Source organism: Protopterus annectens, chromosome 9.part0 (assembly GCF_019279795.1).
Source record: "Protopterus annectens isolate FY-2018-M chromosome 9.part0, PAN1.0, whole genome shotgun sequence".
Classification (NCBI taxonomy): domain Eukaryota; kingdom Metazoa; phylum Chordata; order Ceratodontiformes; family Protopteridae; genus Protopterus; species Protopterus annectens.
In genome coordinates this window covers 52,020,722-52,047,660 of record NC_056743.1, presented here as the reverse complement: position 1 = coordinate 52,047,660, position 26,939 = coordinate 52,020,722, and the positions used below count along the sequence as shown (strand labels likewise).

General features: G+C 43.5%; 1 protein-coding gene across 2 annotated transcripts in view; it reads left to right on the top strand.

Moving 5' to 3' along the window:
* PRMT3 (protein arginine methyltransferase 3) overlaps positions 1–26,939 on the top strand; it is a 2,672,092-nt gene that overhangs the window by 712,099 nt on the left and 1,933,054 nt on the right. For both annotated transcript variants that reach the window (XM_044082552.1, XM_044082550.1), the window contains exon 10: positions 21,182–21,281. In XM_044082552.1, the coding sequence (XP_043938487.1) occupies positions 21,182–21,281 (100 nt within the window). The remainder of the gene's footprint in view (positions 1–21,181; positions 21,282–26,939) is intronic.

The following is a 26,939-nucleotide window of genomic DNA, read 5'->3' as shown; positions in this document are numbered from 1 at the left end:
AGACCTATTCGGAGTCTGGTATGCTGCAAGATGCTTCTTCGTTTATGGAACCTGAGGATGTCTCTACCTTGGATGGGTCCGGAGCCGCTGTGCAGGCACCGGCTTCTGAGGTTGTATTCTGACCTACCAATATTCATATTAAACGGGCAACTTCATTTTCAACTAAAACTACCAGTTTCTCAGGCCCAGATTTCGCACTAAGCCTTGAAAACCGACGTCTAAAGTGCATGCTCAAGCTCCCATGCCACAAAAACAAATGCTTAGAATGGCTGAAAACCTTATTACTTTAATTAGGGGAAACCAGCCTTCCCCTGCCAAAAGACAAAGAATTGAATTTCATTCTGATTCTACAGACCAGGAGTCTGATGAGTCTGACCCTTCTGATTACCAGGACATACCCTTATCTACCTATGAGGACTCAGATGCAGAGGAATCCATTCCCACTTCCTCCACTCCAGAGGATTTTTCTTTTCGTGAAACCTTGCATACCTTAAGAGAGCATTTTTGCTGGGAATGCCAGGACTATCCCTCAGTCCAAAAAGAGACTCTGGGAATTTTTAGATTTGCCTCAGCACAGGCCTCTAGCTATACCCCCTGTCCTGGATATTGTAGATAATGTCTTCTTGGAGTCCAGTCTTACTCCTGACACCTTACCACCAGCTCCTGGAAAACCTGACAGGTACTACAGAGTACCTGACTCTCACAAATTTCTCTTTAAGAATCCTGCTGCGGATCCAGAGATCATTTCCCAGGGACCCGAAGGCATTAAGGTTACTACAGCCAAAACCCCTACCCCTTTAGACAGGGATTCTAGTGCTTTAGACAGATGGGGTAAGAAGGTATATACCTCTGCAACTGTTGCCATCAGGGCTTTGAATTGCCAGTTTCACATGTTGAAGTAGCAGCAACATATTATGGAACTAATTAAACAAAAAATGGTGTTACTTCCAGATTGTGCAGAAAATAGATTTACAAGAGTTAATGCATTCTGCAAACCAAGTTAGTAAACATACTTTGCAGTGTGGGTTTGATGCTTTAGAAGCATCTTGCAGGGCTGCTGTCACTGGGTCTGTACTGAGAAGGCATGCTTGGCTAAAGGAACAAGTCTTGCCTGACCATGTCAAAGCAAAATTATTAGATGCTCCATTAATTCAGGAGTATTTGTTTGGCACAAAAGCAGAAGAACTTAAAAAGATGGAAGAAAAAGCAAAATCTATGGAAACTGTCAAAGATTGCTTACAGGTGCAGCCACCTAGATTCAGTAGGCATTGGCCTTCAAAAAACTGGTCCTTTCCAGTCCCTCTCAGGCCTTCTCCGTCTAAACCCAGGGGAAACAGACTACCAAGGTTACAGTCTCAGGGTATGCAGAGAACTAAACAATGGAGTGTTTCCACCTCAAAACCAGGGAGTGGTAAGCCGACCCCATATGGAAAAAGTTCACAGTGACTTTCCAATTATCCTTCCCAGCCATGCCCAAGTACTTGCGCACCTAGGAGGAAAACTCTCCCTTCATGCAAATAACTGGATGTCCATTACTCAGGACCGATGGGTTCTAAACATTGTATCCCAAGGATACAGATTCTACTTCCATTCACTGCCAACTCCAAGCAGGTTGCCAGACCTTCCTCCAAACCAGTGGGCAGAGGCTCAAAAGCAAGTACTTTCCCTTCTCCATATCAGGGCTATTTAACCTGTTCCAGTAGAACAAAGGGGACAGGGTTTCTACTCCAGACTGTTCCTGGTGTCCAGAAAAGAGGACTCTTAGCACCCTGTCCTGGATCTATCAATTCTCAACACCTTTCTGGTGGTCCCAAAATTCAAAATGCTTCCACTGCAACAACTTCTTCCTATGCCAGCAAAGGAGACTTAAACGAAGCTTATCTGCACATCCCCATAACGGAGTCTTGCAGGAAATATCTACATTTCCGGGCAGGCTCTATGCACTATCACTTCTCTGCACTTCCCTTTGGCTTATCTACTGCACCCAGAGTATTCACAAAATGCCAGGCTCCAGCCATTGCATACTGCAAGCAGAGAAATATTCAAATCTACCTATACTTGGACGATTGCCTGATTCAGGCAGACGGTCAGGAATTGCTACTTCAGCACCTGGCATTTGTAAAAGGTCTTCCAACTTCAATGGGATACACCATCAACAAAAAGAAATCACAACTGGTGGCCAGCCAACAAATTGTATTCCTGGGAGCAAGCTTGAAAACAACTTCCCAGATGGCATTCCTCACTCCAGAAAAGCAGGTCCATTTGACAAACTATTTCAAACTCATGGCCAACAAAACCCAGCTATCTGCAAGGAAAATACTACAAGCCGTAGGGTTCATGACCTCATGCATTCTGCTAATTCTATATGCAAGACTGCATATGAGGAAACTTCAATGCCTCTTCTTCCATGGGTATTATTAAAGATAAAACAGGACAAGCCCAAGATGATAATCTTGCTGGCCCCAAATTGGCCTCGAAAGTTTTGGTACCCAACTCTAAAAAACCTATGTCTGGAGCCCCCTTGGATTTTACCTCAGTCTCCGAACCTTCTGTCCCAACATCAGGGTCAGGTTCTACACTCTCATGTCAGAACTCTCAGCCTGGCGGCCTGGTTAATCCAGGGCCTTTGATTTCTTCTTTCCTTCCCAGGCAGGTTATGGATGTCATTTTAGAAGCCAGACGTCCTAGCACTAGAAAATCTTATGCAGGAAAATGGGAAAGATTTTGTTCCTGGTTGCAGGCTCAGGATTCTGATCCTCTTCTTCCGAACATTCCTTTAATTTTACTTTACTTGATAGATCTCTTACATAAGGGTCTCTCTTTCTCTTCCATTAAGATACATGCTTCTGCTATTTCTGCTCATTATAATACAGACCCTCCAATCTTTTCCCACCAGCTCATGAGACAGTTTCTCAGAGGAGCTAAGAACTTGACCTCCTAGATCTCCTCCCATTCCTGCTTGGGATCTCAACTATGTTTTGGAAAAACTAACCTTGCCTCCTTTTTTATCTTGGAAGACAGCTATCCTGTTAGCCCTAACCTCTGCCAAGAGAGTTTCAGAGTTACAAGCTCTTATGGCTGTGGAACCTTAAATTATTTTTCATCAAGACAGGGTGTCTTTGAGGACTAATCCTACCTTCATGCCTAAGGTGGTTTCCAAAGTGGCTTTAAATCAAACTATCCACTTGCCAACTTTTTTCCCTACTCCTCAAAATAAAGGGGAAAGGATCTTACATTCCTTGGATGTACACAGACAACTACGTTTTTACCTGGACAGAACCAAGGACATCAGAAAATCAGAACAATTGTTTTTTATGCTTCAAGTTCCCTAGGTAAAGCCATTTCAAAACAGACCATTTCTAAATGGATTGCTCATGGAATCAGATTTTGTTATTCACACCATGGAAAGCAAATCCCAGGCAGTATACGGACTCATTCCACCAGAGCTGCTGCCACTTCTGCGGCCTTCCTCAGGGGAGTTCCTACCAAAGACATTTTGGAAGCTGCAACTTGGAGTTCAGTGCATACTTTTTCTAAGCAATACAATTTACCGCTCTACTCTAAGTCTAGGGTGGGCTTTGCCTCTGCAGTCTTGCAGGGCCTTTTAGCCGCTCCTTCTTTATGACCACCTCCCTTTCTTTCAGCTTTGGGATTCTACCCTACAGTCATGACTGCAACAGTGAAACACGATGAACATAGTACAGTTGTGTACACCTACCATAAATGTAGATGTTCGAGTGTCTTCATTGTTGCAGTCTGGGTTTCCCTCCCTCCTGTCCCCTCTTATTTTTACTTTTGTGTGGTTCCTTTTTTCACCATTCTTCTGAGGTGTATTTGCAAAGGATATCGGACCTTTCTCATTTTGGGACTCCTGACATCTGGGGCAAGAAAAACTGGAGAAGATGGCATCGGCTGTCAGCTTTGTACTCCTGGCACTCTGACGTCGAGGAGCATGGTTGAACAGCCGACGCCGGACCCAGACTTTGGGATTCTGGCCGACACTTGAACATCTACATTTATGGTAGGTGTACACAACTGTACTTTCTCTGACATTAAATAGTGCTTGAGACCCCTTAGATGTTCTTCTTTAGGGATCAGAAGGATTCAAAGGCATTCTGTTTTAGAAAATACCAGTATCTTACCTTTGATTCCTTTTTAGATAGGGTATCTGTGGCAGAGGGTTTCTTCAGTAGATACCACCTTAGGCAGAGTAGGTTTGCAAAATCAGTGGTTCAGAAGGCCTTCCTCCAAGAAAGTACCTGAATGCCCCTGAAGGATTGCCCAAATGCTCACTCTGGAGGCGGTCATGTGGGTTGACTGTCTCTTCACCTAGATTCATGGCTGGCTAATTTGGTGAAGAGCTTAATGTCTAGAAGCTACACATTTCAATTTATAGCATGTCCTAGACCATATTTTCCATGTCTCTCAGACATGCCCCCCTGACAAATGAGACTAGTGACCTTCTCTTCCTTGGGACTTTAATTTAGTGTTAGATGCCCTTACTTGATACCCCTTCAAGCCTGCTTCATTGTGTAGCTTAAAATATATCCTGAAAAACTTTGTTACTGGTTGCTATAACATCAGTCAGGAGAATTTCCAAATTACACACACACTGCTGTAGACCCCACCCCAAACTAGCTTTTCACAGTGACCAGAGTTTCTCTTATAATTAACCCCTGAAGGTTTGCTTCTGAATCGGTCATGAACCAGAATATTCACCTTCCAGTATTTTCCCTACCATGCCAACTGAGATGAGTTTCTGCTTCACTTTTTGTATGTTTATAGACGGCTGTAGAGTTTCTGCTTCACTTTTTGTATGTTTATAGACTGCTGTAGAGTTTCTGCTTCACTTTTTGTATGTTTATAGACGGCTGTAGAGTTTCTGCTTCACTTTTTGTATGTTTATAGACGGCTGTATTTTACCTGCACTGTACTGAAAGTCTTTACAAGGACAACCAGCTCCGTCTTCCTTCCCTTCTAATGTGTCCGGTGACTGCCCAGTTGCATTATGCACAGTAATTCCTTTAACACCAAGACTCTTAGTCTCATTCTGGAAGTGCAAAGCAGCTGTCTTAGGATTTTCAAAAATTCTTCATTTTATATTTCTGCTGTAGAAATGAGGTCAACACTGCTCACCTTTGTTATGCACTACAAGCAGATATAATATCTAAAAAAGTCAAAATTCCCAAAACAGGGCAAACCAGCAATAAAGTTAGAGCCACAGTACGATCACAACTTCAGAAACACTTGCCACAAACCAAGCCTTGGAAGAAACCTCTTTTATTCCACCGACTGAGCGCTTTCACCATGAAATGGCTTCATCAGAGTCAGTGTATTACAAAAACCATAATCATTTTATACTCAGTTAAATTTAGTGACATCATCGAATTATTCAATTAAAACAATTGACTGTTGCCATTAATTAACAAGTTAATCATTTTAAAACAATAAGCCTCTAAAAACTCTTTTAAGGTACTTACAAAAAAGTTCATTTGTTTGTTAATAATAAAAAATGACACATATATACAATACCTAATAACATTCTTTTCCACAATAATAGTAAACACAGTACATATTAATGTTTCATAAAATTTCATTTATCTAATTTGTGTTTTGTATTGTATAATTTAATCTATTCTATGAATTGTGTAATTATTACAATTATATTGTTGTTATGTGTTATATAATACTAGCCTTATGTTTCAAAACTGGTTTTATTGAAATGTAGTCATTGATTCCAGGGTATCTAGCGGCGTTTAATCTAAACTGCCACATAGTTTCTAATAGTGCTACCCTGTTTCCTATATCACCCCCTTGGTCTAACATTACTCTATCTATCACAAAAAATACAAACTTTTTGAATTCCTTACAGTTGATACTATGAATATAAAGTGCATTGTGGGAGTCCTTGTTTTTAATAGCTCTTAGGTGTTCCACCATCCTGTCTCGTAGCCTACGGGTGGTCATGCCTATATAGAATGCCTCACAGGTAACACACAAGCTCACATAAACTATGTTCTTTGTGTTGCAGTTACATTTCCCCGGGCAAGGCAAAGAGTACCCCCACCCTTTAACACACACATAAGAACCCTCTGCTATGTACCTGCAGCTTCTACAATGACCACACTTGGACATTCTTGATACCCTACTTTTTTCTTCATTTTCCAAAATCCCTTTCAAGTTGTTCCCTTTACTATAAACAATCCTTGGGTGGGCACCTAGGATGCCCCTGGTGGCATCACTTAAACAGTACTCCCACATCCCTTGCAATGACCTAACTATTTCTTCACTTCTCTCGTTGAATTTCAACACAAAACATGTTCCTGCTTTTTCCTTTTTCTGTCCCTCTTGGTTGATTTTGTTAATTAATGGCAACAGTCAATTGTTTTAATTGAATAATTTGATGATGTCACTAAATTTAACTGAGTATAAAATGATTATGGTTTTTGTAATACACTGACTCTGATGAAGCCATTTCATGGTGAAAGCGCTCAGTCGGTGGAATAAAAGAGGTTTCTTCCAAGGCTTGGTTTGTGGCAAGTGTTTCTGAAGTTGTGATCGTACTGTAGATATAATATCTAGATCATCTTTTGGATTGACCACCCAGGAAGATAAAGTATTTGGGAATAAAGTCCCATCATTTGAGGTGGATTGATGGAATAATGCTGGATCTTACTTATCCCATTCTGTCCACCTCAACATCCTACCCAAATCTTCACTTCCTAGCTTCTGGAGAGACATAGTAGACCTAAGCCTAAAACCTCATCCTTCCTGTCATCAGGATGTCATACTTTCATGGTCTGAATCGATCTGAGTAGTGGAGAAGACACAAATGCATGGTGGGAGAAGGGAGGAGCTGACGCTCTGGAATGAGCTGAAGTAGAACTGCCATACTGATGCCCCATCAGTTGAGGTGGGTGAAGTGGGATAATGAAGATCCAGCATTATGACAAATATACAGCTTCCATATACTGACCATTATCACCAGCAGAGTGGTAGTAAGAAGCAGGACATACTGACCATAGCTGTCACCAGCAGACAGGTCCTAAAATTGCATATTGACCGTAGGTATCGCCAGCAGAGTGGCAGTAAGCATGACTGCTCCTGACATTGCATAATGACCATAGATGTCACCAGGAGACTGGAAGCAGGACAGCTCCTAACATTGCATACTGACCATACTTATCACCAACAGAGTGGCAGTAAGCAGGACAGCTGTTAACATTGCATACTAACTATAGCTATCGCCAGCTGAGTGGCAGTAAGCAGCAGGACATAGTGACCATAGCTATCACCAGTATGGCAGTGGAATGTATAAAATGAGGTATAACTTATGAGGTCAGTCTTTCCACTGAATGACTTTATGCTTCTGTGAAGCTGGACTTGCACTAACAGTTTAATAGTTATACTTCTTCCCAGGCATTGGCTTACATTTCCATGAAAATTCTAAGATCCTTCAAAGGATATAAAATCGGATATTGTGGTTTATACATACTGATCCTTCACAAAGTAAAGTCTGCTTCTCATTAAATAGATGCATCTGGTTCCAAGTTGAAACGAGGGCATCCTTCCTCCTGAACATACTGACTTGTAAATTACTGAATGATCGCTTCTGCACACCCCTCATCCCCCCACCCAATTTAAACATCTGCTCTGCCATAGGAACTCATCTTGCTCCCTCAGAAACTCTGACACCAACGTCCTCATTAGGTCACCTTATACCCTAGCTGTTGTGGAGACAGCATTCACTATAGTACCAGACTACCAGGACAAAATCCCACAGGGCATTCGATGAATGACCTCCATCAAAGACTTCAGAAAGTCACTGAAGAAATGCACAAAAAAAGCCTGTCTCTGTCTTGGCTTTGACTGTCAAGGCTAATCCATTATAAGATAAACCAGAACTTGTGTAGCTTTGGTGCATCTGTTTTACTCCACCCTTTATTACAAAACATAGAGACCTCTTTTGTACCTATTTCTTCATTCCCCCTTCCTCCATCTTTCATACTGTTCTCCTAAGTCAGTTTCTCTCTCTGCCGTTTACCACTTTTTTGTACTCTATTTGACTTTGGTTCTCACACCTTCGCACCTAACATTTGCCAGCATTTCCTGCCTTGCAGCTGTCAAATTCTTATCCATCTATTATTTTACCACTACTGGCCTATTCAGCAGCCTTTTCTGTTGCTGAGCTATATAATTCTAACTGTCCATTTCCCATGTTTCTGCCTGAGTTTCATCATCCCAGATGTGTTTCTTGGTTATCTTCCTACCTCTCCACCTCTCTTTGCTGTACATGATTTACACTCTCTTTGTTCAGACTAAACATCCCTTCAGCTTCATTCTCATTCGTACTACCTCACATTTTCTGTTTTACTCCCACTGCACTCAACTTCCTCTCCTCATCCTAACTTTGCCTCCTTTGTAAACGGACTTCTCCATACTTAACTGTTGCAAATAAATGTGTATTGCCTTATCAGATATAGATCTCTGTATTTTTCCAAAATGACTATTAACCGAATTTCCACGTTATCTCTGCTTGAATTTTTATTTCATTGTCTAATACTGTCTTTCAACTACTGACTGGCCCCGGTTCATGCCTGAAAAGGGTCTTTAGACCAGCGCACCTACTTGGTTAACAAATGTAAAAGTAAATAAAAGTAATACAATATTCCCTGCATAAGGTAATGCTTCTATTAAATGTAGAGTTCTGCACATAGTTCTGAAGATCAATCCTCAAGCACTGTCATTTACTAATGGCTAGCTAGACCTTTTTATCCACAACTGTGATACAAGTCATTAAAAGGTAACTGTTCGAAATAAATGGTATAAAAAAAATAAAATATTATACAATAATGGAGTACACAATACAAAAAACAACAAAACTGAAGGCAAGAACCATTTATAGTGTGTCTCATAAGTCTATATTCAAAGCAGAAAATTCTAAACATTGTACATCCTTATTGTAAGGCTTTGTATAGTGATGCATTTGTATGTGTCTCTGACAGTTAATCATTTCTGATTTCTGAGACTTTATAAATCTTTTTATACAGAGTATAATTTTATAACTGTCATTCAGTCGGTTGATATGATCAGAAAAACAAAGATGGATCTATTATGTCCAGGTCCTTAAATGAATCAAACAAAATTTCCAAGTCACTCCTGAATAGAGGTAGTCACACCTACTTGAGTTTACCTGATTAAGAAACTAAAAATATCTGTACAAAGTTAAGTTCTAGACTAATAACTTATCCTAAATGCTACTGCTACCCTCCCTGCAAAATGCTTGGCAGGATCTACAGTCATAATCTCATCAACAACAAAGCACTCTCTACCTGTAATATGTAGAGTTCCATTACCCTGCTACCTCTCTCTCTCTCACTGGCTCTGTCTTGGACACAACAAACAAAAAACATGACATCTCCTAACTTGTTTCTCTTTCTCTAAAGACTGGGGCTCTAAATAATAGCCTCCAAAATAATGCCTGTAAGAAAACAATCATGTCTTTTTCTCTGTTAACAAAAATGCATAGTTTATACTCTGTATGCAGTTTTCTCTCTCCCTTCTAGACCATGAAATGAAAAAGAACATGCACTATAACTGAGTTAGATTAGTAAGGTCACTTTGTAAATAAGATATGTGATGGAATATATGATGTTCTTTGTGTTTCACTGTTGCAGTCATCACACTTGGGTTATTTGCCTGCAGGTAGCCCTCAATCGGCCCGAGTACCAGAGACTTGCTATTTCTGTGTCGGTTGCTGTCGCTCCAGGACTGACGTCAGGTCATCAGGGGTATAAAAACAGGCAGCCGACGCCATTACATCAGTCTTTCTTGCCGAGGAGCCCGAAGCACAAGCAGTTCGCACGAGTGCCGGTCGGCCGCTGCCTGAGTTTTCATTTCCGAATTGAATCATCCTGAAGTCTTCTAAAGCTAAGTACCCCATTGGGAATCCTTTTTTCTTGCTCTAACCAATGTCAGAAAAAGTTAACAATTGTCTCACCTGTGGAAAGCAAATACCACACCAAGATTTCCATTCTTACTGTGTCACCTGTTTAGGCCCAGACCACGATGTACTTCGCTGTTGGTTTTGTGCTTTGTTCAACGCCCAAACTATTCATCGTTGGGGCACTTATTGTCTCTAAATACTTTTGCTCTCAATTTCCGTATTACGAAATGGCTTTGGTAAGCCACCAGACTACCGATCTTCTGAAAAAAACATAAGGATAAAGACAGAGACAGACGGCACAGGTCCAAAACTGCCGACGATGCTTCCGTTAAACTAGTCGACAGTTCACCGGTACTCAGTGAGGCACTTTTGCAGCCCCTGATGCCCGCTTCAGTGGATTGGCAGGCCGCTACCGAGACCCATTTGGAGTCTGGAGTCCAGTATGCCGCGAGACTCTTCTTTGACTACTGAACCTGCGTATGTCTCTACCTTGGATGGGTCTGGAGCCACTGTGCAGGCACCAGCTTCCGAGGAAGTTCTTCGTACTACCGATATTCAACATTAACCGACTACTTCTTTCACGTCTTCAGTTCTGTCTAAATCTACCAAGTTTCTAAGGCCAAGAATACAAGATACTCCTAAAAAAATACACAAACTGAAGCACCTGCTTCCTTGCTACAACATCAAATGCTTAAAATGGCAGAAGACCTGATTATGCTGATTAGGGGAAGACAGCATTCCTCTGCTAAGAGAAAGAGACCTGTCCCCAGCAGCTTTAACAGACCAAGAGTCCGACGACTCTGAGGTTTCTGAATATGAAGACATGCCTTTATCTGCTTATGAGGATTCAGATGCAGAGGAATCCATTCCCTCTGCCTCACCTCCAGAGGATTTTTCTTTTGGTGAAACCCTACATACTTTGAGAGCCTTTCCACTGGGAATGCCAAGACTATCCACAGTCCAAAAAGAGACTCAGAGAATTTTTAGATTTGCCACAAATTAGACCTTTAGCAATACCTCCAGTTCTAGATGTTGTGGATGATGTCTTTATGGAATCCAGTCTAACTCCTGATACTTTATCCCCTGCTCCTAGGAAACCAGACAGGTACTGCAGAGTTCCTGACTCTCTCAAATTTAGTTTCAGAAATCCTACTGCCGACCCAGAGGTCATCTCCCAGGGTCCTAAAGGTATAAAGGCAACTACAGCTAAGAATCCCATCCCTTTGGACAGGGATCACAGAGCTTTAGACAGATGGGGTAAAAAAGTATACACCTCTGCAGCTCTCACCATTAGGGCATTGAATTGCCAGTTTCACATGCTGAAGTACCAGCAACATATTATGGAACTTATTAAGCAAAAATTAGCTACCCTTACAGACTGTGCAGAAAATAAAGAATTACAAGAGCTTATGCATTCTGCAAGCCAAGTTAGCAAGCATACTTTGCAATGTGGCTTTGACACCCTAGAAGCATCTTGCAGGGCAACAGTCACTGGATGTTCTTCATCTCACATTGCTGCAGTCATAACTTATGGGTAGTCCGCTGTCCTCGGTCAGCCCGAATACCAAAGTATTAGGCTGACGTCGGTCATGGCCAGATCTGACGCCAGAGCGTCAAGGTATTAAAGCGCATGACCGACGTCATTTCAGTCTTTTGCCGCATGGTCCAAGCAGAAGCAGCGTTTGCAAGTGCCGTTGCGTTCTGAAATTTTATTCTGAGTTTCAGACCGAAACCAAGTTGGGCTAAGTATTGGGGAATATTTTTTTTCTTGCCTCAGTTACTTCCGGATGTCAGAAAAAGTGAATAATTGTATTTCTTGTGGGAAACAGATACCGCATAGGGATTACCACCTTTGTATTCCTTGTTTGGGACCGAGCACGACATAGTAGGGTGTCGCTTTGTGCTAGGTTTAATAAGCACACCATTAAACGAGGCTAGATTGTGCTAGGCTTGTCTTGAGCGGTGTAATTACAATATGCCGTCGGATCCTCCGGCGCCCGCTACGAAGAAGCGCAAAGATAAATCTTTAAAGTCCAGAAAGGATGACTCCGGACGCCGGTTCTTTAGACACTACGGTGGATTTGGTTGATCCGCCGGTTTCAACTGAGTCTCGGGAGACGTTGGTTTTGCAAGATGTGGCCTCTCAGGAGTCAGGTTAAGCTGAGGGGCCTCTCAGGTTACTGTTCTCCTTCTTTACCTAGGGTGGTTAGGCCTTCTCCTTCTGTCTCTAAGGTGCCTCCAAAGGCAGGCCTGGTTTGCCTTCCACAGGTGTCAGTCCTAGCTCTGCAGGTTCTGTGCCTAAAAACATATGCTTAAAATGGCAGAAGATTTAATTACTTTAATCAGGGTTCTATGCCCCTCCTGATAAGAGGCCTAGGGTGGAGCCAGAAATGGAAAGTTTGGAGCAGGCTTCAGATTACTCAGAGTCTTGGCTGAAGACATTCAGGATTTTCCTCCTTATTCTGATTCAGACGCAGAGGATTCCACTCCTTCTGCTTCTCCTCCAGAGGATTTTTCTTTTCAGAAACCCTGCATTCCATGAGGGAGCATTTTAAATGGGAAGGTCAGGATTTCTCAGATTCCAGGAAGAGGCTTAGGAATTTTGTTTTTACCACAGCATAGGCCCTTGGCTATACCTCCTGTTTTGGATGTTGTTCAAGACATTTTCTCTGAGGCTTCCCTTAATCCAGACTCTTTGCCTCCTGCCAGTTAAGCCAGATAGGTATTATAGAGTGCCTGAGGCTCATAAATATCTGTATAAAAGCCCTAGGGCGATCCAGAAACTATTAGCCAGGGACCTAAGGGTGTCAGGGCTTCTGTTGTAAAGAATCCAGTTCCTTTGGATAAGGAGGCTAGAGCTTTGGAAAGGTGGGGTAAGAAAGTGTATACCTCTTCCACTTTAGCAATGAGGGCTTTGAATTGCCAGTTTCATATGTTGAAGTACCAGAATTTTTCCTTACTCAGTTAAAATCTAAAATGGATGCTTTGGCAGAGGGCATAGAGTGTAAGGAATTACAGGATTTGGTACATGCCTCTGATCAGGTGGGTAAGCATGCTTTGCAGTGTGGTTTTGATGCTTTGCAGGCTTCCTCCAGGGTGGCTACCACTGGTTCAGTTATTCAGGCACGCCTGGCTTAAGGATCAGAATTTGTCAGAGCATGTTAAAGCTAGGATTTTAGATGCTCCTTTGCAGTCTGAAGTTTTGTTTGGTTCTCCTGTGGAGTCTGTCTTGAAAAATGGAAGACAAGGCTAAGTCTATGCAGACTGTTAAAGATTTTTGCAGGTGCAGTCCCTAAGTTTAGCAGGAACTGGCCTGCTAAGGGTTGGACTTGCCCTTCTTCTGATTCACAGTCTAGGGGTAGATCTAGACGTGGCAGGGGCAGAGCTCAGAGTTCTTTCAGGCCTAGGCCATGGAGTTCACCAGCACAATCTACAGGTGAGGGCAGGGGCCAGTCCTTTCGTAAACAGGCCCAATGACCTGCATCTTCAGCTGCCAGATCCTTCCTGTCTGGCAGCTCCTTTGGGAGGAAAGTTGGCACTCTTCAAGCAAAATTGGTTTCTAGTCACCCAGGACAAATGGGTGTTGGACATTATAGACCGAGGCTACAAGTTTTATTTCCACACATTGCCTCCTTTCAAAGGCATGCCAGACGTTCCTCCTCAGCAAAGGTTAGATGCTCACAAACAGATTTCTTTACTTCTTAAAATGGGGGCTATACAGCAGGTCCCTCTGTCAGAAGTGGGTCTCGGATTTTACTCTCGCCTATTTCTTGTACCAAAGAAAGGAAACACTTGGAGGCCAATCTTGGATTTATCTATCCTCAACACATATCTGGACATTCCAAAATTCAAAATGTTGACGTTGCAACAACTTCTGCCTCTGTTGGGCAAAGATCACTGGATGGTAACTCTGGATCTCAAAGAGGCTTATCTTCATGTTCCTATCAGGCTCAGTTGCAGGAGATTCCTGCGTTTTCGGGCTGGGACTTTACATTATCAGTTCTCTGCATTGCCCTTTGGCTTATCTAGTATTCACAAAGTTCTGGCTCCAGTGATAGCCTTCTTCAGGTTAAGAGGAATACAAATTTATCCTTACTTGGACGATTGCCTGATTCTTGCTCAAGACAAGCACGAGCTTCTTCACCATCTGCAGTATGTTATGACAGTGTTAAGGTGCCTAGGGTATTCTGTGAACGAAACAAAGTCCAGTCTAGTACCCTCTCAGGAAATGTGCTTTCTGGGTGTGAGACTGAATACAGCTTCCCAGATGGCCTTTTTGACCCCGGACAAGCAAAAGAATTTTACACTTTACTTCCATCAATTGTCTCTACGGTCCAGGCTGACTGCAAGGACAGTCCTTCAAGCCTTGGGTTTCATGGCATCTTGTATTCTGGTGCTTCCCAATGCCAAACTGCATATGAGGAAGCTAGAATGGTATCTCAAAAATGTATGGACACAACACTGCCAAGATCTGGACACTGTCATTCAGATAATACCTTGCATTCAAAAGGAATTTTTGTGGTGGGCTCAGGAATGTCACCTAAACAAGGCACTCTCTGTGACCCGACCAGAGACAAGTCAGATTTTAACGACGGATGCCTCGGACAAGGCCTGGGGAGCACACCTCAATGGAAAATGGGTTCAAGACACGTGGCCTGCCAGGCTTCAACATTTACATATCAACTTGAAGGAAATGTTAGCAGTCCAGTTTGCATTGATGGCTTTCAAAGATTTACTTCTCCCAGGGCAGGTGTTGATTCAAACAGACAACACAACTGTCATGTGGTACATCAACAAGCAAGGGGGAACCCATTCGTACCCTCTTTGCAGGCAAGCTATGATTTTGTGGGAGACTGCTCTCAGTTTGCAACTCACTCTTCAAGCAGGTTTCTGCCAGGAGCACAGAACTCCTTAGCAGATGTTTTGAGCAGACGGATAGTGGATCCCCAGTGGAAATTGGATCCTCATGTATTTCGACAGTTGACAATGATATGGGGGACTCCAGACATAGATCTGTTCGCTTCTCCACTAAATTTCCAGGTGCCAAAGTTTTGCACAAAGATGTTTCATCCCACAGCTTGGAAAGTGGATGCTCTATCATTCAGTTGGAGCAATCTTCACGTCTATGCCTTTCCCTCTGCCTCTTCTTCCAAAGGTTCTCTTGAAGGTCAGACAAGACAAGCCCTCCATGATTCTAATAGCTCCAGACTGGCCTCGACAGCACTGGTACCCTCTGCTGAGGAGTTTAGTACGGGAACCTCCTTACCCTTTCCCTTTGATTCCACACCTTTTGACTCAGGAGGGCAATCATTTCCTCAATGTCAGGATTCAGTCCCTGCATCTAACAGCCTGGCATATTCTGTTCTAGAACCTGGAGGGACGCAGCTTCCTCAATGAGTTTTGAATGTTATTTTGGAGGCCAGGAGGCCTAGTACAAGGAAAGTTTATGCTGATAAATGGAGGAGATTTTTTATTTGGAGCAAAGCAAAGAGCTTTGTTTCCAGGCCTGATTTGAGTGTTTCTCTTCAATATCTTACAGAATTATTGGACAAGGGTTTGTCTTTCTCCTCTATAAAAGTTCATGCTGCAGCCATTTCTGCTCACTATGACTGTGATCCACCATTATTCTCTCATCCTTTGTTTAAGCAATTCCTTAGGGGGGCAAAGAACATAAGACCCCGGAGCTCCTACTCCTGCTTGGGATCTCAATTTTGTGTTGGAAAAACTTACTTTACCTCCTTTTGAACCTGCAGCTACAGCTGAGTTAAAGTTTTTGTCTTGGAAGACTGCTTTTTCGTTGGCCATTACGCCTGCTAGAAGCGTTTCTGAATTACAGGCTCTAATGGCAGTTGAACCATTCTAATTTTTCATAAGGACAGGGTATCTCTGCGTAACCCTACTTTCATGCCTAAAGTGGTTTCAAATGTGGCCTTGAACCAATCTATTCATTTGCCTACTTTTTATGCAGATCCCCAAAATAAAGGGGAAAATTTAGCACACTTTGGATATTCACAGGCAGTTGCTATTATTTGAGCAAGACTAAAGGGTTCAGACAGTCTCAGCAGTTGTTTGTTTCTTTTGCTTTGGGTTCTCAGGAAACCTGTTTCAAAACAAACTATTTCTAAGTGGATTGGCTTTTGTATTGCTTTTGTTATTCTCACCATGGTAAGGAGATTCCAGCTGGAATCAGGCCTCACTCCACTAGGGCTACTGCCACTTCTACTGCTTTTAAGGGGTAGCTACTAAAGATATTTTGGAAGCAGCTACTTGGAGTTCAGTGCACACTTTTCTAAACATTACCATCTTCCTCTTTATTCCAAATCTAGGGCTGGATTTGCCACTGCAATCTTGCAGGGCATTTTGGCAGCCCCAATGCTTTATGATTTTGCCAGCCTCCCTTTACCTCTGCTTTGGGATTCTACCCATAAGTTATGACTGCAGCAATGTGAGATGAAGAACATAGTACAGTTTTGTACCTACCATAAATGTAGATGTTCAAGATCCACATTGCTGCAGTCCAATTTGCCTCCTTCCCTCTGTAGTTTGGAGTGGTGGTATTATTTGGGTTGTAGCTGTTTTTGTACATGGTTTTGGAGTTATTCTATTTTGGCTGTGGCCTTTATTTTAGGGCCTTCTGACATCTGGGGCAAGAAAAGACAGAGGAAATGACGCCGGTCATGCGCTTTAATACCTTGGCGCTTCTGGTCAGATCTGAGCGCCCATGACCGGCCAGCCTAATACTTTGGTATTCGGGCCGACCGAGGACAGCGGACTACCCATAAGTTATGACTGCAGCAATGTGGATCTTCGAACATCTACATTTATGGTAGGTACAAAACTGTACTTTCTGTACTGAGAAGGGATGCTTGGCTTAAGGAGCAGGCCATGTCAAATCAAATTACTAGATGCGCCTTTGAACAAGGGCAATCTGTTTGGCACCAAAGCAGAAGAGGTTCTAAAAAAGATGGAAGAAAAAGCTAAATCTGTGCAGACAGTCAAAGATTTTTTGCACGTGCAGCCTCTTAGATTCAGTAGGCATTGCCCCTTGAAGCATTGATCCTTTCCAGCTCCTTCAAGATCATCTCAAACTGGACCCAAAGGAAACGGACCCCCCAGACTACAGTCTCAGGGTATGCAGAGATCTAAGCAATGGAGTGCCTCCACTTCAAAAACAGGAAGTGCTAAGCCACCCCCTTATGGAAAGAATTCACAGTGACTTCTCAACTCCTCTCCTCACCTCTGCTCCAACTGCTTGTGCCCCTAGAAGAAAAACTTGCCCATCATGCAAAAAATTGGACCTCCATCACCAAAGACCGACGGGTCCTCAACATTGTATCCCAGGGGTACAGATTTTACTTCCACTCACTGCCAACCCCAAAAAGGTTCCCAGACCTTCCTCCAAACAAATGGGCAGAGGCACAAATCCAAGTTCAATCCCTGCTCTCCATAAGGGCAATTCAACCTGTTCCTGCAGAACAGATAGGTCAAGGGTTCAATTTCAGACTTTTCCTGGTACCCAGAAAAGAGGGCACTTGGCGCCCAATCCTAGCTCTTTCCATTCTAAACACTTTCCTGGTGGTACCAAAATTCAAAATGCTCACCCTTCAGCAGCTTTTTCCTATGCTGTCGAAAGATGCCTGGTTAGCCACCCTAGACCTTAAAGAAGCCTGTCTGCACATCCCTATCAGGGACTCATGCAGGAAATACCTACATTTCAGGGCAGGATCTATGCAATATCAGTTCTCTGCACTTCCTTTTGGCTTATCCACTACTCCCAGAGTATTCACAAAATGCCTGGCTCCAGCCATTGCCTATGGCAAACAGAGAAAAATTCAAATTTACCCGTACTTAGATGACTGCCTGATTCAGGCAGACAGTCAGGAAAAGCTGTTGTAGCACCTGACATTTGTAAAGAACCTTCTAACCTCTCTGGGGTACACCATCAACGAAAAGAAATCAAAACTAGTCCCAAGTCAAAAGATTATATTCCTGGGAGCAAGCTTGGACACAGCATCCCAGATGGCATTCCTTACTCCAGAAAAACAAGCTTATCTGACAGGCTACTTCACTCAAATGGCCACCAGAACCCAGCTATCTGCAAGGAAAATCCTGCAGGCCCTAGGGTTCATGGCCTCTTCAGTCCTACTAATTCCATATTACAGACTGCATATGAGGAAACTTCAGTGGTACTTAAAAAGTCTTTGGTGCCAACATTCTCGGGACCTTGAAACTGTCATACCCATCATAACTTGTCTAAGGACAGAGTTTCTTTGTTGGGCAGCAGCATGCAACCACAACAAGGGACTGCCCTTTACTCAACCCCATGCCACCCAGACCCTAATCACAGATGCATCAGGCTATGCCTGGGGGATCCAAGTGCATAACAAGTGCATTCAGGACCACTGGAGCCCAAGTCAAATGCATCTGCACATCAAACAAAATGAGATGCTAGCTGTTCAGCATGCTCCATCAGCTTTGATACCTACTCTCACCAGGACCCCTGCTAATAAAAATGGACAACACCACAGTTATGTGGTACATCAGCAAGCAGTGCAGAACGCACTCTGCAGGCTAACCATGACCCTGTGGAACATGGCCTTGGACATGCATGTTCATCTGCAAGCTCAATTCCTGCCAGGCAAACAAAATTCACTGACAGATGACTTAAGCAGAAATCTCCTAGACCCACATGAGTGGCAATTAAAACCCAGCACCTTCAGCCTTCTAATCCAGAAATAGGGGACCACAGAGGTGGACCTCTTTGCCTCCCCCTGCAATCACCAGCTCAGCAAATTCTGCACCAGGACACCTCACAGCAGGGCCTGGAAAGTGGATGTCCTATCCTTCCAGTGGGAAAACCTCTCAATCTATGTATTCCCCCCTCTGCCCCTTCTCTCAAGAATATTACTCAAGGTAAGACAGGACAGACCAAGGACAATCCTGATTGCCTTGGACTGGCCATGCCAGCAGTGGTACCCACTACTGCGCAGCCTGTCACTGGTGCCACCCTGGCACCTACCCCAAATCCCAATCCTCCTCACTCAGCAGGAGGGACAGATCTTGCAGCCTGGCTTATTTCTTGAATTCACCCCCAGTGACCAGTCTAAGCAAGCAGGTACTGGACGTCATTCTTGAAGCCAGAAGACCCAGTACAAGGAAATCCTATGCTGATAAGCTGAAAAGGTATTGTTCCTGGATTCAAGTCTAAAGGAGAGGACACAGCACTGCCCTCCTTACCTCTAATAGTGGATTACGTAGCAGATCTACTCCACAGAGGCCTTGTCCTTCTCCTCCATTAAAATCCATGCCTCTGGCATCTCGGCTGATTACATCTCTGAGCCACCTCTCTTTTCCCACCCTCTCAAACAGTTCCTGAGAGGGGCAAACAGCTTAAGGCCACCAAGGAGAGCACCCACCCCTGCTTGGGACCTTAACTTTGTACTGGAAAAGCTCATGCTCTCTCTCCCTTTGAGCCTGCAGCATCAGCAGAGATAAAATTCCTGTCTTGGAAAACAGCCTTGCTTCTGGCCATCACTTCAGGTAGAAGAGTGTCTGAGCCACAAGCACTTATGGCTGTGAAACCCTTCATTGTTTTTCATGCTGACAGGGTCTCCCTCAAGACTAATCTTACCTTTATGCCTAAAGTGGTGTCCATTGTGGCTCTCAACCAAACTATCCATTTGCCAACTTTCTTCCTTAATTCTCAAAATAAAGGGGAAAGGATCCTGCACTCTTTGGACATGCACAGACAGCTCAGATTCTACCTGGATAGGACTAAACCCTTCAGGAAATCTGACCAGTTACTACTCAGTTTTGCACCAGGGGCAGAGGGTAAGGCCATTTCAAAACAATTTCCAAGTGGATAGCACACTGTATCCATTTCTGCTACAAACACCATGGGGAACCAACCCCTCAGGGGGTCAGAACACATTCCACTAGGGCAACTTCCACCTCTATAGCATTCCTCAGGGGAGTCCCTACCAGGAATATTCCAGAAGCTGCTACCTGTTCATACCTTCTCCAAGCTTTACCACTTGCCTATCTTTTCCAAATCCAGGGTGGGTTTTGCAACAGCAGTCCTGCAAGGCATACTAGCCAGCCCCAACTCTTCTTGACTGCCTCCACCCTTTCTTCAGCTTTGGGAATCAACCCAAGTGTGATGACTGCAACAGTGAAACACGAAGAACATAGTACAGTTGTGTACACATACCATAAATGTAGATGTTCAAGTGTATTCACTGTTGCAGTCCTGGTTTCCCTCCAGCCCCCTTGTCTCCCTCTCTCTCCTCTCTGTGTCTATTACTCACCCCTTACAGGGCTATTGGTATCGGCACTGGTATTTACTTTTTACTGGTGGTGATTTTCCCACCATACCTTAACTCCCTAATGGGGGGCTCCTGACATTTGGGTCAAGAAAAACTGATGTAATGGCATCAGCTGCCTATTTTTATACCCCTGATGACCTGACGTCAGTCCTGGAGCGACAGCGACCGACGCAGATGTACTAAGTCTCTGGTATTCAGGCTGACTGGGAGCTACCTGCAGGCAGATAACCCAAGTGTGATGACTGCAACAGTGAATACACTCTAACATATACATTTATGGTAAGTATAAAGAACTGTACTTTGTGACATGCTTTGTAAATATGTAGACGCTACCTAAATATCCATGTACTCTGCAAATGTATGCACACTGTTTAAAATGCCGTGTACTCTGCAGATACCTGTATATTGTTTTTACACAGTCATTCTTTGTGCAGTTTTGATCATTTTTGTAAAACGTTTGAGGACATTTTCTCCCTGGGCCTCCACTGAAAATGGGTTTTGCAAAACCCAACCAAACTTTCCCAGTAAACAAAGGCAAAATATAGACACCAAGAATGCGTGTTCAAGGACTTTAGGACAGAAAGGTCATATGAGAGAGTCACTTGGTGCCCTTCACCTTTGACACCTTACTGACTCGCACTCTTAACTCTAAGGTGGTCTGTTTTGTGCATCTGTCAACACTCCTGTCTTAACACTCCTGTCTTCTAAAGTTCTGCCAGCCTCGGACACACGTATCATGTTATTTGTACTCCTCTGTAGGTGAGCCTGTTGACAAGACGTTAGTACAGGTTACTTGGCATGCTTTCATGTGAATAGAATTTAAAGTTAAAGATGATTGCTGTATTTGAGCGTTTTGCCATACAATATTGTTAGTTTTTAAATGGTTGTATTTATTAATTTGAAATATCAGGTCCAACAACTTAGAAGGTGTTATCACCCTAATCAAAGGGCGGATTGAAGACTTGGATTTACCTGTTGAAAAGGTTGATGTCATCATATCTGAGTGGATGGTAAGATGTTTTGTGTACAAAAACAATTCATGTCTGTCTTAGCAATGACATTTGATTTTTTGTGGTTTGTCATCATTTGGTTGTCCTTATGCCTCAGATAAATTTCATATTATCAAGTCTTGTGCTTTGATTAGATACCATGTGCTTACAATCTGAAAATGTGTAATAGTTAAAGTAGACTGAGACAAAACCTGAATGGAGGCATGATTGAAAAGGAGAAAAGGTCTGGGAAAAGGAAAGACAGTCTTGATATCAGAGGAATAGGATTGTATTTATAATCTAATGAAGTAGTCTGGATTTTGCAGTTTGTAATACCATGTAACAGTTGCTGTTTCAAGAATTAAACATTGAGGATGTCCACGCTTATTTGGTTGATGTTCGTGTTACACTGCTGCAGTCATTACACTTGGGTTATCCTGCAGTCAGGCAGTTCCCCAGTCGGCCTGAGTTTCAAAGTCTTGGTCCAGCGTCAGTTGCTGTCGCCTCCTCCCTGACGTCAGTGGGACAGGGGTATATAAGATGCAGCCAACGCCATTTTCTTCAGTCTTTTGTGCCCAAAGCAAAAGCAGTTTGCAAGTGCCGGTCGGCCGTCTCCTGAGATTTTCATTTCGAATCCAGAACCAAAGTCTTCTACAAAGCTAAGTACCCCATTGGGGAAACTTTTTCTTGCCTCAGACCGATGTCAGTAAAAGTTAATAACTGTATTTCTTGTGGGAAGCAAATACCTCATAAGGATTTCCATTCCTATTGTATCCCATGCCTAGGCCCAGACCACGACATCACTGGTTGTCGGTTTTGTGCTAGGTTTAACAAGCGCACTATTAAATGTCGGTTTGATTTTGCCCAACATTATTTTGGTAGAAAATTCAATTATACCATGCCATCGGAACTCCCGACGACCGGAATACACAAAAAGCGCAAAGACAAGGATAGGCATCCGAGGCCTAAAACTGACGATTGCTATGATGGCCTGGTGGTTAACTAATGTGACTATAGTGTGCATGTTCCTGAGTTTGAGCCTTGCAGAGGCAGTTTATTAACGAAGCCTCTTCAAGGCCAGTCGCCGGTTCTCCGGTTTTCAGTGAGGCACCTTCGCAGCCCCTGACGAATGCTTCTGTAGAACCACAGGCCGCCTCTGACTCCCACGTGGAGATGGCTGGGCCTTCAGATGCACAAGTTATTCAGCCTACCGAGACTAACCTTTCATAGGGATCCGGAGTAGCTGAGCAACCCACAGCTTCAGAGGGTGTCTTCAGACCTACTCAGTTAAGCATTAAACCCTCAGCTAAGTCTAAGCCTCCTTTAAAATCAAAGAAACAAATACAGCATTCTCCAGGACAGGCCACCATGCCTAAGAAACAAATGCTCAAAATGGCTGAAGACCTGATCACTCTGATCAGGGATCCCATCCCCCTCCTGATAAAAAGCCTAGACAGGATGCAGACTATTACTCATCCGACCAGGTGTCCATCTCTTCTGATTCATCCTCAGACCTAGAATACTCTTTACCCCCTTATGAGGATTCTGATGCTGAGGAATCAATTCCATCAGCCTCTCCACCTAAGGACTACTCCTTTGGGGAAACCCTACATACCATGAGGGAGCATTTCCACTGGGAAGGCCAGGATTACTCAGAATCCAAGAAAAGGCTCAGAGACTTCCTTTTATTACCTCAACACAGACCCCTTGCTATTCCGCCAGTGTTAGATATTGTGGATGATGTGTATACTGAATCCAGCTTAAATCCTGATTCCTTACCTCCAGCCCCTGTTAAACCTGACAGATACTACAGAGTCCCTGACTCACATAAATTTCTGTATAAAAGCCCTGTAGCTGACCCTGAAACTATTTCTCAGGGACCCAAAGGAGTTAAGGCCTCATCAGCCAAAAATCCAGTCCCCTCTGACAGAGATTCCAGAGCATTAGACAGATGGGGAAAGAAAGTATATACGTCTGCAACTTTAGCAATGAGAGCCTTAAATTGCCAGTTTCACATGCTAAAATATCAACAATTTTTACTGTCTCAGTTAAAACAGAAAATGCTTCCAGAATCAGATCCTCCTAATTTTAAAGAAATGCAGGATTTATTGCATGCAGCTGAACAAGTGGGAAAGCATGTGGTTTTGATTCTCTAGAGGCCTCCTGCAGAGCAGCAGTTACAGGCTCTGTTATTAGAAGACATGCTTGGTTAAAAGAACATACATTACCAGATCATGTTAAAGCAGAATTATTGGATGCACCTTTGCAGCAGGATGTGTTATCTGGAGTTAAGGCAGAAGAGGTATTAAAGAAAATGGAGGATAAGTCAAAATCTATGCAAATGGTGAAGGATTTCTTACAGGTTCAGCCTCCTAGATTTAGCAGAAACTGGCCAACTAAGAATTGGTCCTTTCCAATTACAGACAGACCTGAAAGGCGAAGATACAGACGTCCAAGAGGTAGAGGTCAAACACAAGGTCCTTATAGGCCTCGACAATGGGTTGCATCAGGCCAGAAAGAAGGGGACGACAGGCCCCAACCATATAAAAAGCAGCTCCAATGACTTGCCACTACAGCTGCCAAACAAATCCCTCTTGGCAGCCCCCTTGGGAGGAAAACAGGCACTCTTCTACCACAACTGGGAAATGATCACCAAAGACAAATGGGTTCTCAACATTGCATTTCAAGGTTACAGGTTCCACTTTCACACTCTGCCAAGGTTAAAAGGAATGCCAAATCTGCCACCAAATCAATGGACAGAGGCTCAAAAACAAAGTACAGCACTCATGGATATGAGAGCTATTCAAAAGGTGCCATTACAGGAGCAAGGACAAAGATTTTACTCAAGACTCTTTCTGGTACCCAGAAAGGACAAAGCCTGGAGGCCCATTCTGGATCTTTCATCTCTAAACACTTACCTGGATGTTCTGAAATTCAAAATGTTGACATTACAGCGGCTTCTTCCCATGCTGGGCAAGAAAGCTTGGCTCGTGACTTTGGACCTCAAGGAGGCATACCTGCATGTCCCTATCAGACAAAACTGCAGAAGATACCTAGGATTTATAGCTGGTTCAATGCACTACCAATTCTCTGCACTGCCCTTTGGCTTATCTACTGCGCCCGGGGTCTTCACAAACTGCCTGGCACCAGTAATTGCATTTTTCAGACAGAAAGGAATTCAAATTTATCCGTACCTGGACGACTGCCTGATTCAAGCAGAGAGCAAGGGCATTCTTCTAAAGCATCTGGCGTTTGTAAAAAAGTTACTAAGTTGCCTGAGGTACACAGTAAATGAAAATAAATCAAAACTAGTGCCCTCACAAGAGATTATATTCCTGGGTGCCAGCTTGAACACAACGGCCCAGATGGCTTATCTCGCGCCACACAAGCAAAGACAACTGACTCAATACTTTCAATTGATGGCAACAAAGACCCAACTCCCTGCAAGAAAAATTCTGCAGGTCTTGGGTTACATGGCATCCTGCATACTACTAATTCCATATGCCAAACTGCATATGAGGAAACTACAGTGGTACCTAAAGAATGAATGGTCTCAAGGTTTGGAAACAGTTATACCACTAATCCCTTGCCTTCAACAGGTGGGCTCAAGCTTGTCACCTCAACAAAGGACAGCCTTTTACACAACCCACAGCCAGGCAAACACTGACAACAGATGCATCAGATTATGCCTGGGGGGAGCACACACGGCAGGCAAATGTATTCAGGGCACATGGCCCGCAGAACAAAGGCATCTTCACACCCGTCAAAAAGAGATGCTAGCTGTACAAAATGCCCTTGTAGCTTTCAAGGACCTGCTGCATCCAGGACAACTACTGATAAAGACAGACAACACCACAGTTATGTGGTACATGAACAAGCAAGGGGGCACAAACTCCTACCCCCTATGCAGACAAGCCATGACCTTGTGGAACACAGCTATAAACCTTCAAGTTCATCTACAAGCACAATTCCTGCCAGGAGAGAAAAACACACTGGCAGACGTCTTAAGCAGAAACATCATGGATCCCCACGAATGGGAACTGAATCCACAAATATTCAGAATACTAATACAGAAATGGTGGAGCCCGGACATAGATCTGTTTGCATCCCCAATAAACTGCCAGCTACAGAAGTTCTGCACAAGGAGTTGCCATCCGCAAGCATGGAAAGTGGATGCCCTCTCATTCAGCTGGGAGAACCTACAAGTATACGCTTTCCCACCACTACCTCTCCTGCCAAACGTACTCATAAAAGCCAGGCAAGAAGAGCCTAAGATGATCCTGATTGCACCAGACTGGCCACGCCAGCACTGGTACCCAATCTTAAGGAGCTTAGCACAAGAACCACCCTGGATTTTGTCTCAAATCCGACATCTGCTGACTCAGCACAACAATCAAATACTACACAGCCAGCTGAAGACCTTAAACCTAGCTGCATGGAAGATTCCTTAGTCAAGCAAGCAATGCTTTTCTCCAAAGCTGTTATGGATGTCATTCTGGAGGCCAGAAGGCCAGGTACCAGGAAAGCCTATTTGGATAAATGGAAGAGATTCTGTGCCTGGAACCAAGCTCACAACCTTGACCCTCTTGTCCCAAACATTCTTCAGATACTACAATACTTAACTGAGATGCTGGACAAAGGCCTCTCCTTCTCATCCATCAAGATCCACGCCTCTGCCATCTCTGCTCATTACAACACGGATCCACCAATTTTCTCTAATCCTCTGTTACAACAGTACCTCAGAGGGGCTAAAAACATAAGACCGCCCCGTGGGGCACCTACTCCAACTTGGGACCGCAACTTTGTTTTGGAAAAACTAACATTACCTCCTTTTGAGACAGTTAGCACAGCAGAATTAAAATATATCTCTTGGAAAACTGCTCTGCTCCTGGCAATAACATCAGCACGAAGAGTTTCAGAATTACAGGCACTAATAGCAGTGGAACCTTTCCTCATTTTCCACCAGGACAGGGTGTCTTTAAGAACTAACCCTACGTTTATGCCAAAGGTGGTATCCAGTGTGGCTCTAAACCAAACTATTCACCTGCCAACTTTTTATCCTAAATCACAGAATAAAGGGGAGAGACTACTGCACTCTTCACAGGCAGTTACGCTTCTACTTGGACAAAACCAAAGCTTTCAGAAAATCTGAGCAATTATTGGTAGCATATGCTGCAGGAGCACAGGGAAAAGCCATTTCAAAACAGACTATTTCAAAATGGATAGGACATTGTATACATTTCTGCTACACATACCATGGAAAACCTGTACCTAGCAGCATTAGATCTCACTCCAACAGGGCAACAGCCACTTCAACGGCCTACCTCAGGGGAGTACCTACCAAGGATATTTTGGAAGCAGCAACTTGGAGTTCTGTACATATCTAAACCAAGCATTACCATCTGCCTCTATACTCCAAATCCAGAGCTGGCTTCGCCACTGCAGTGCTGCAGGGCCTTATAGAACCAGCCACCCTACCTCAGCTTTGGGATTCTACCCAAGTGTAATGACTGCAGCAGTGTAACATGATGAACATAGTACAGTTTTGTACCTACCATAAATGTAGATGTTCGAGTGTATACACTGCTGCAGTCCAGGTTACCCTCCCTCCTTCCCCTCTTACTGGCTGGTACGTACCTATGGCTTCTACCCTTTACTACCTATGGGGAGTATTTGCTG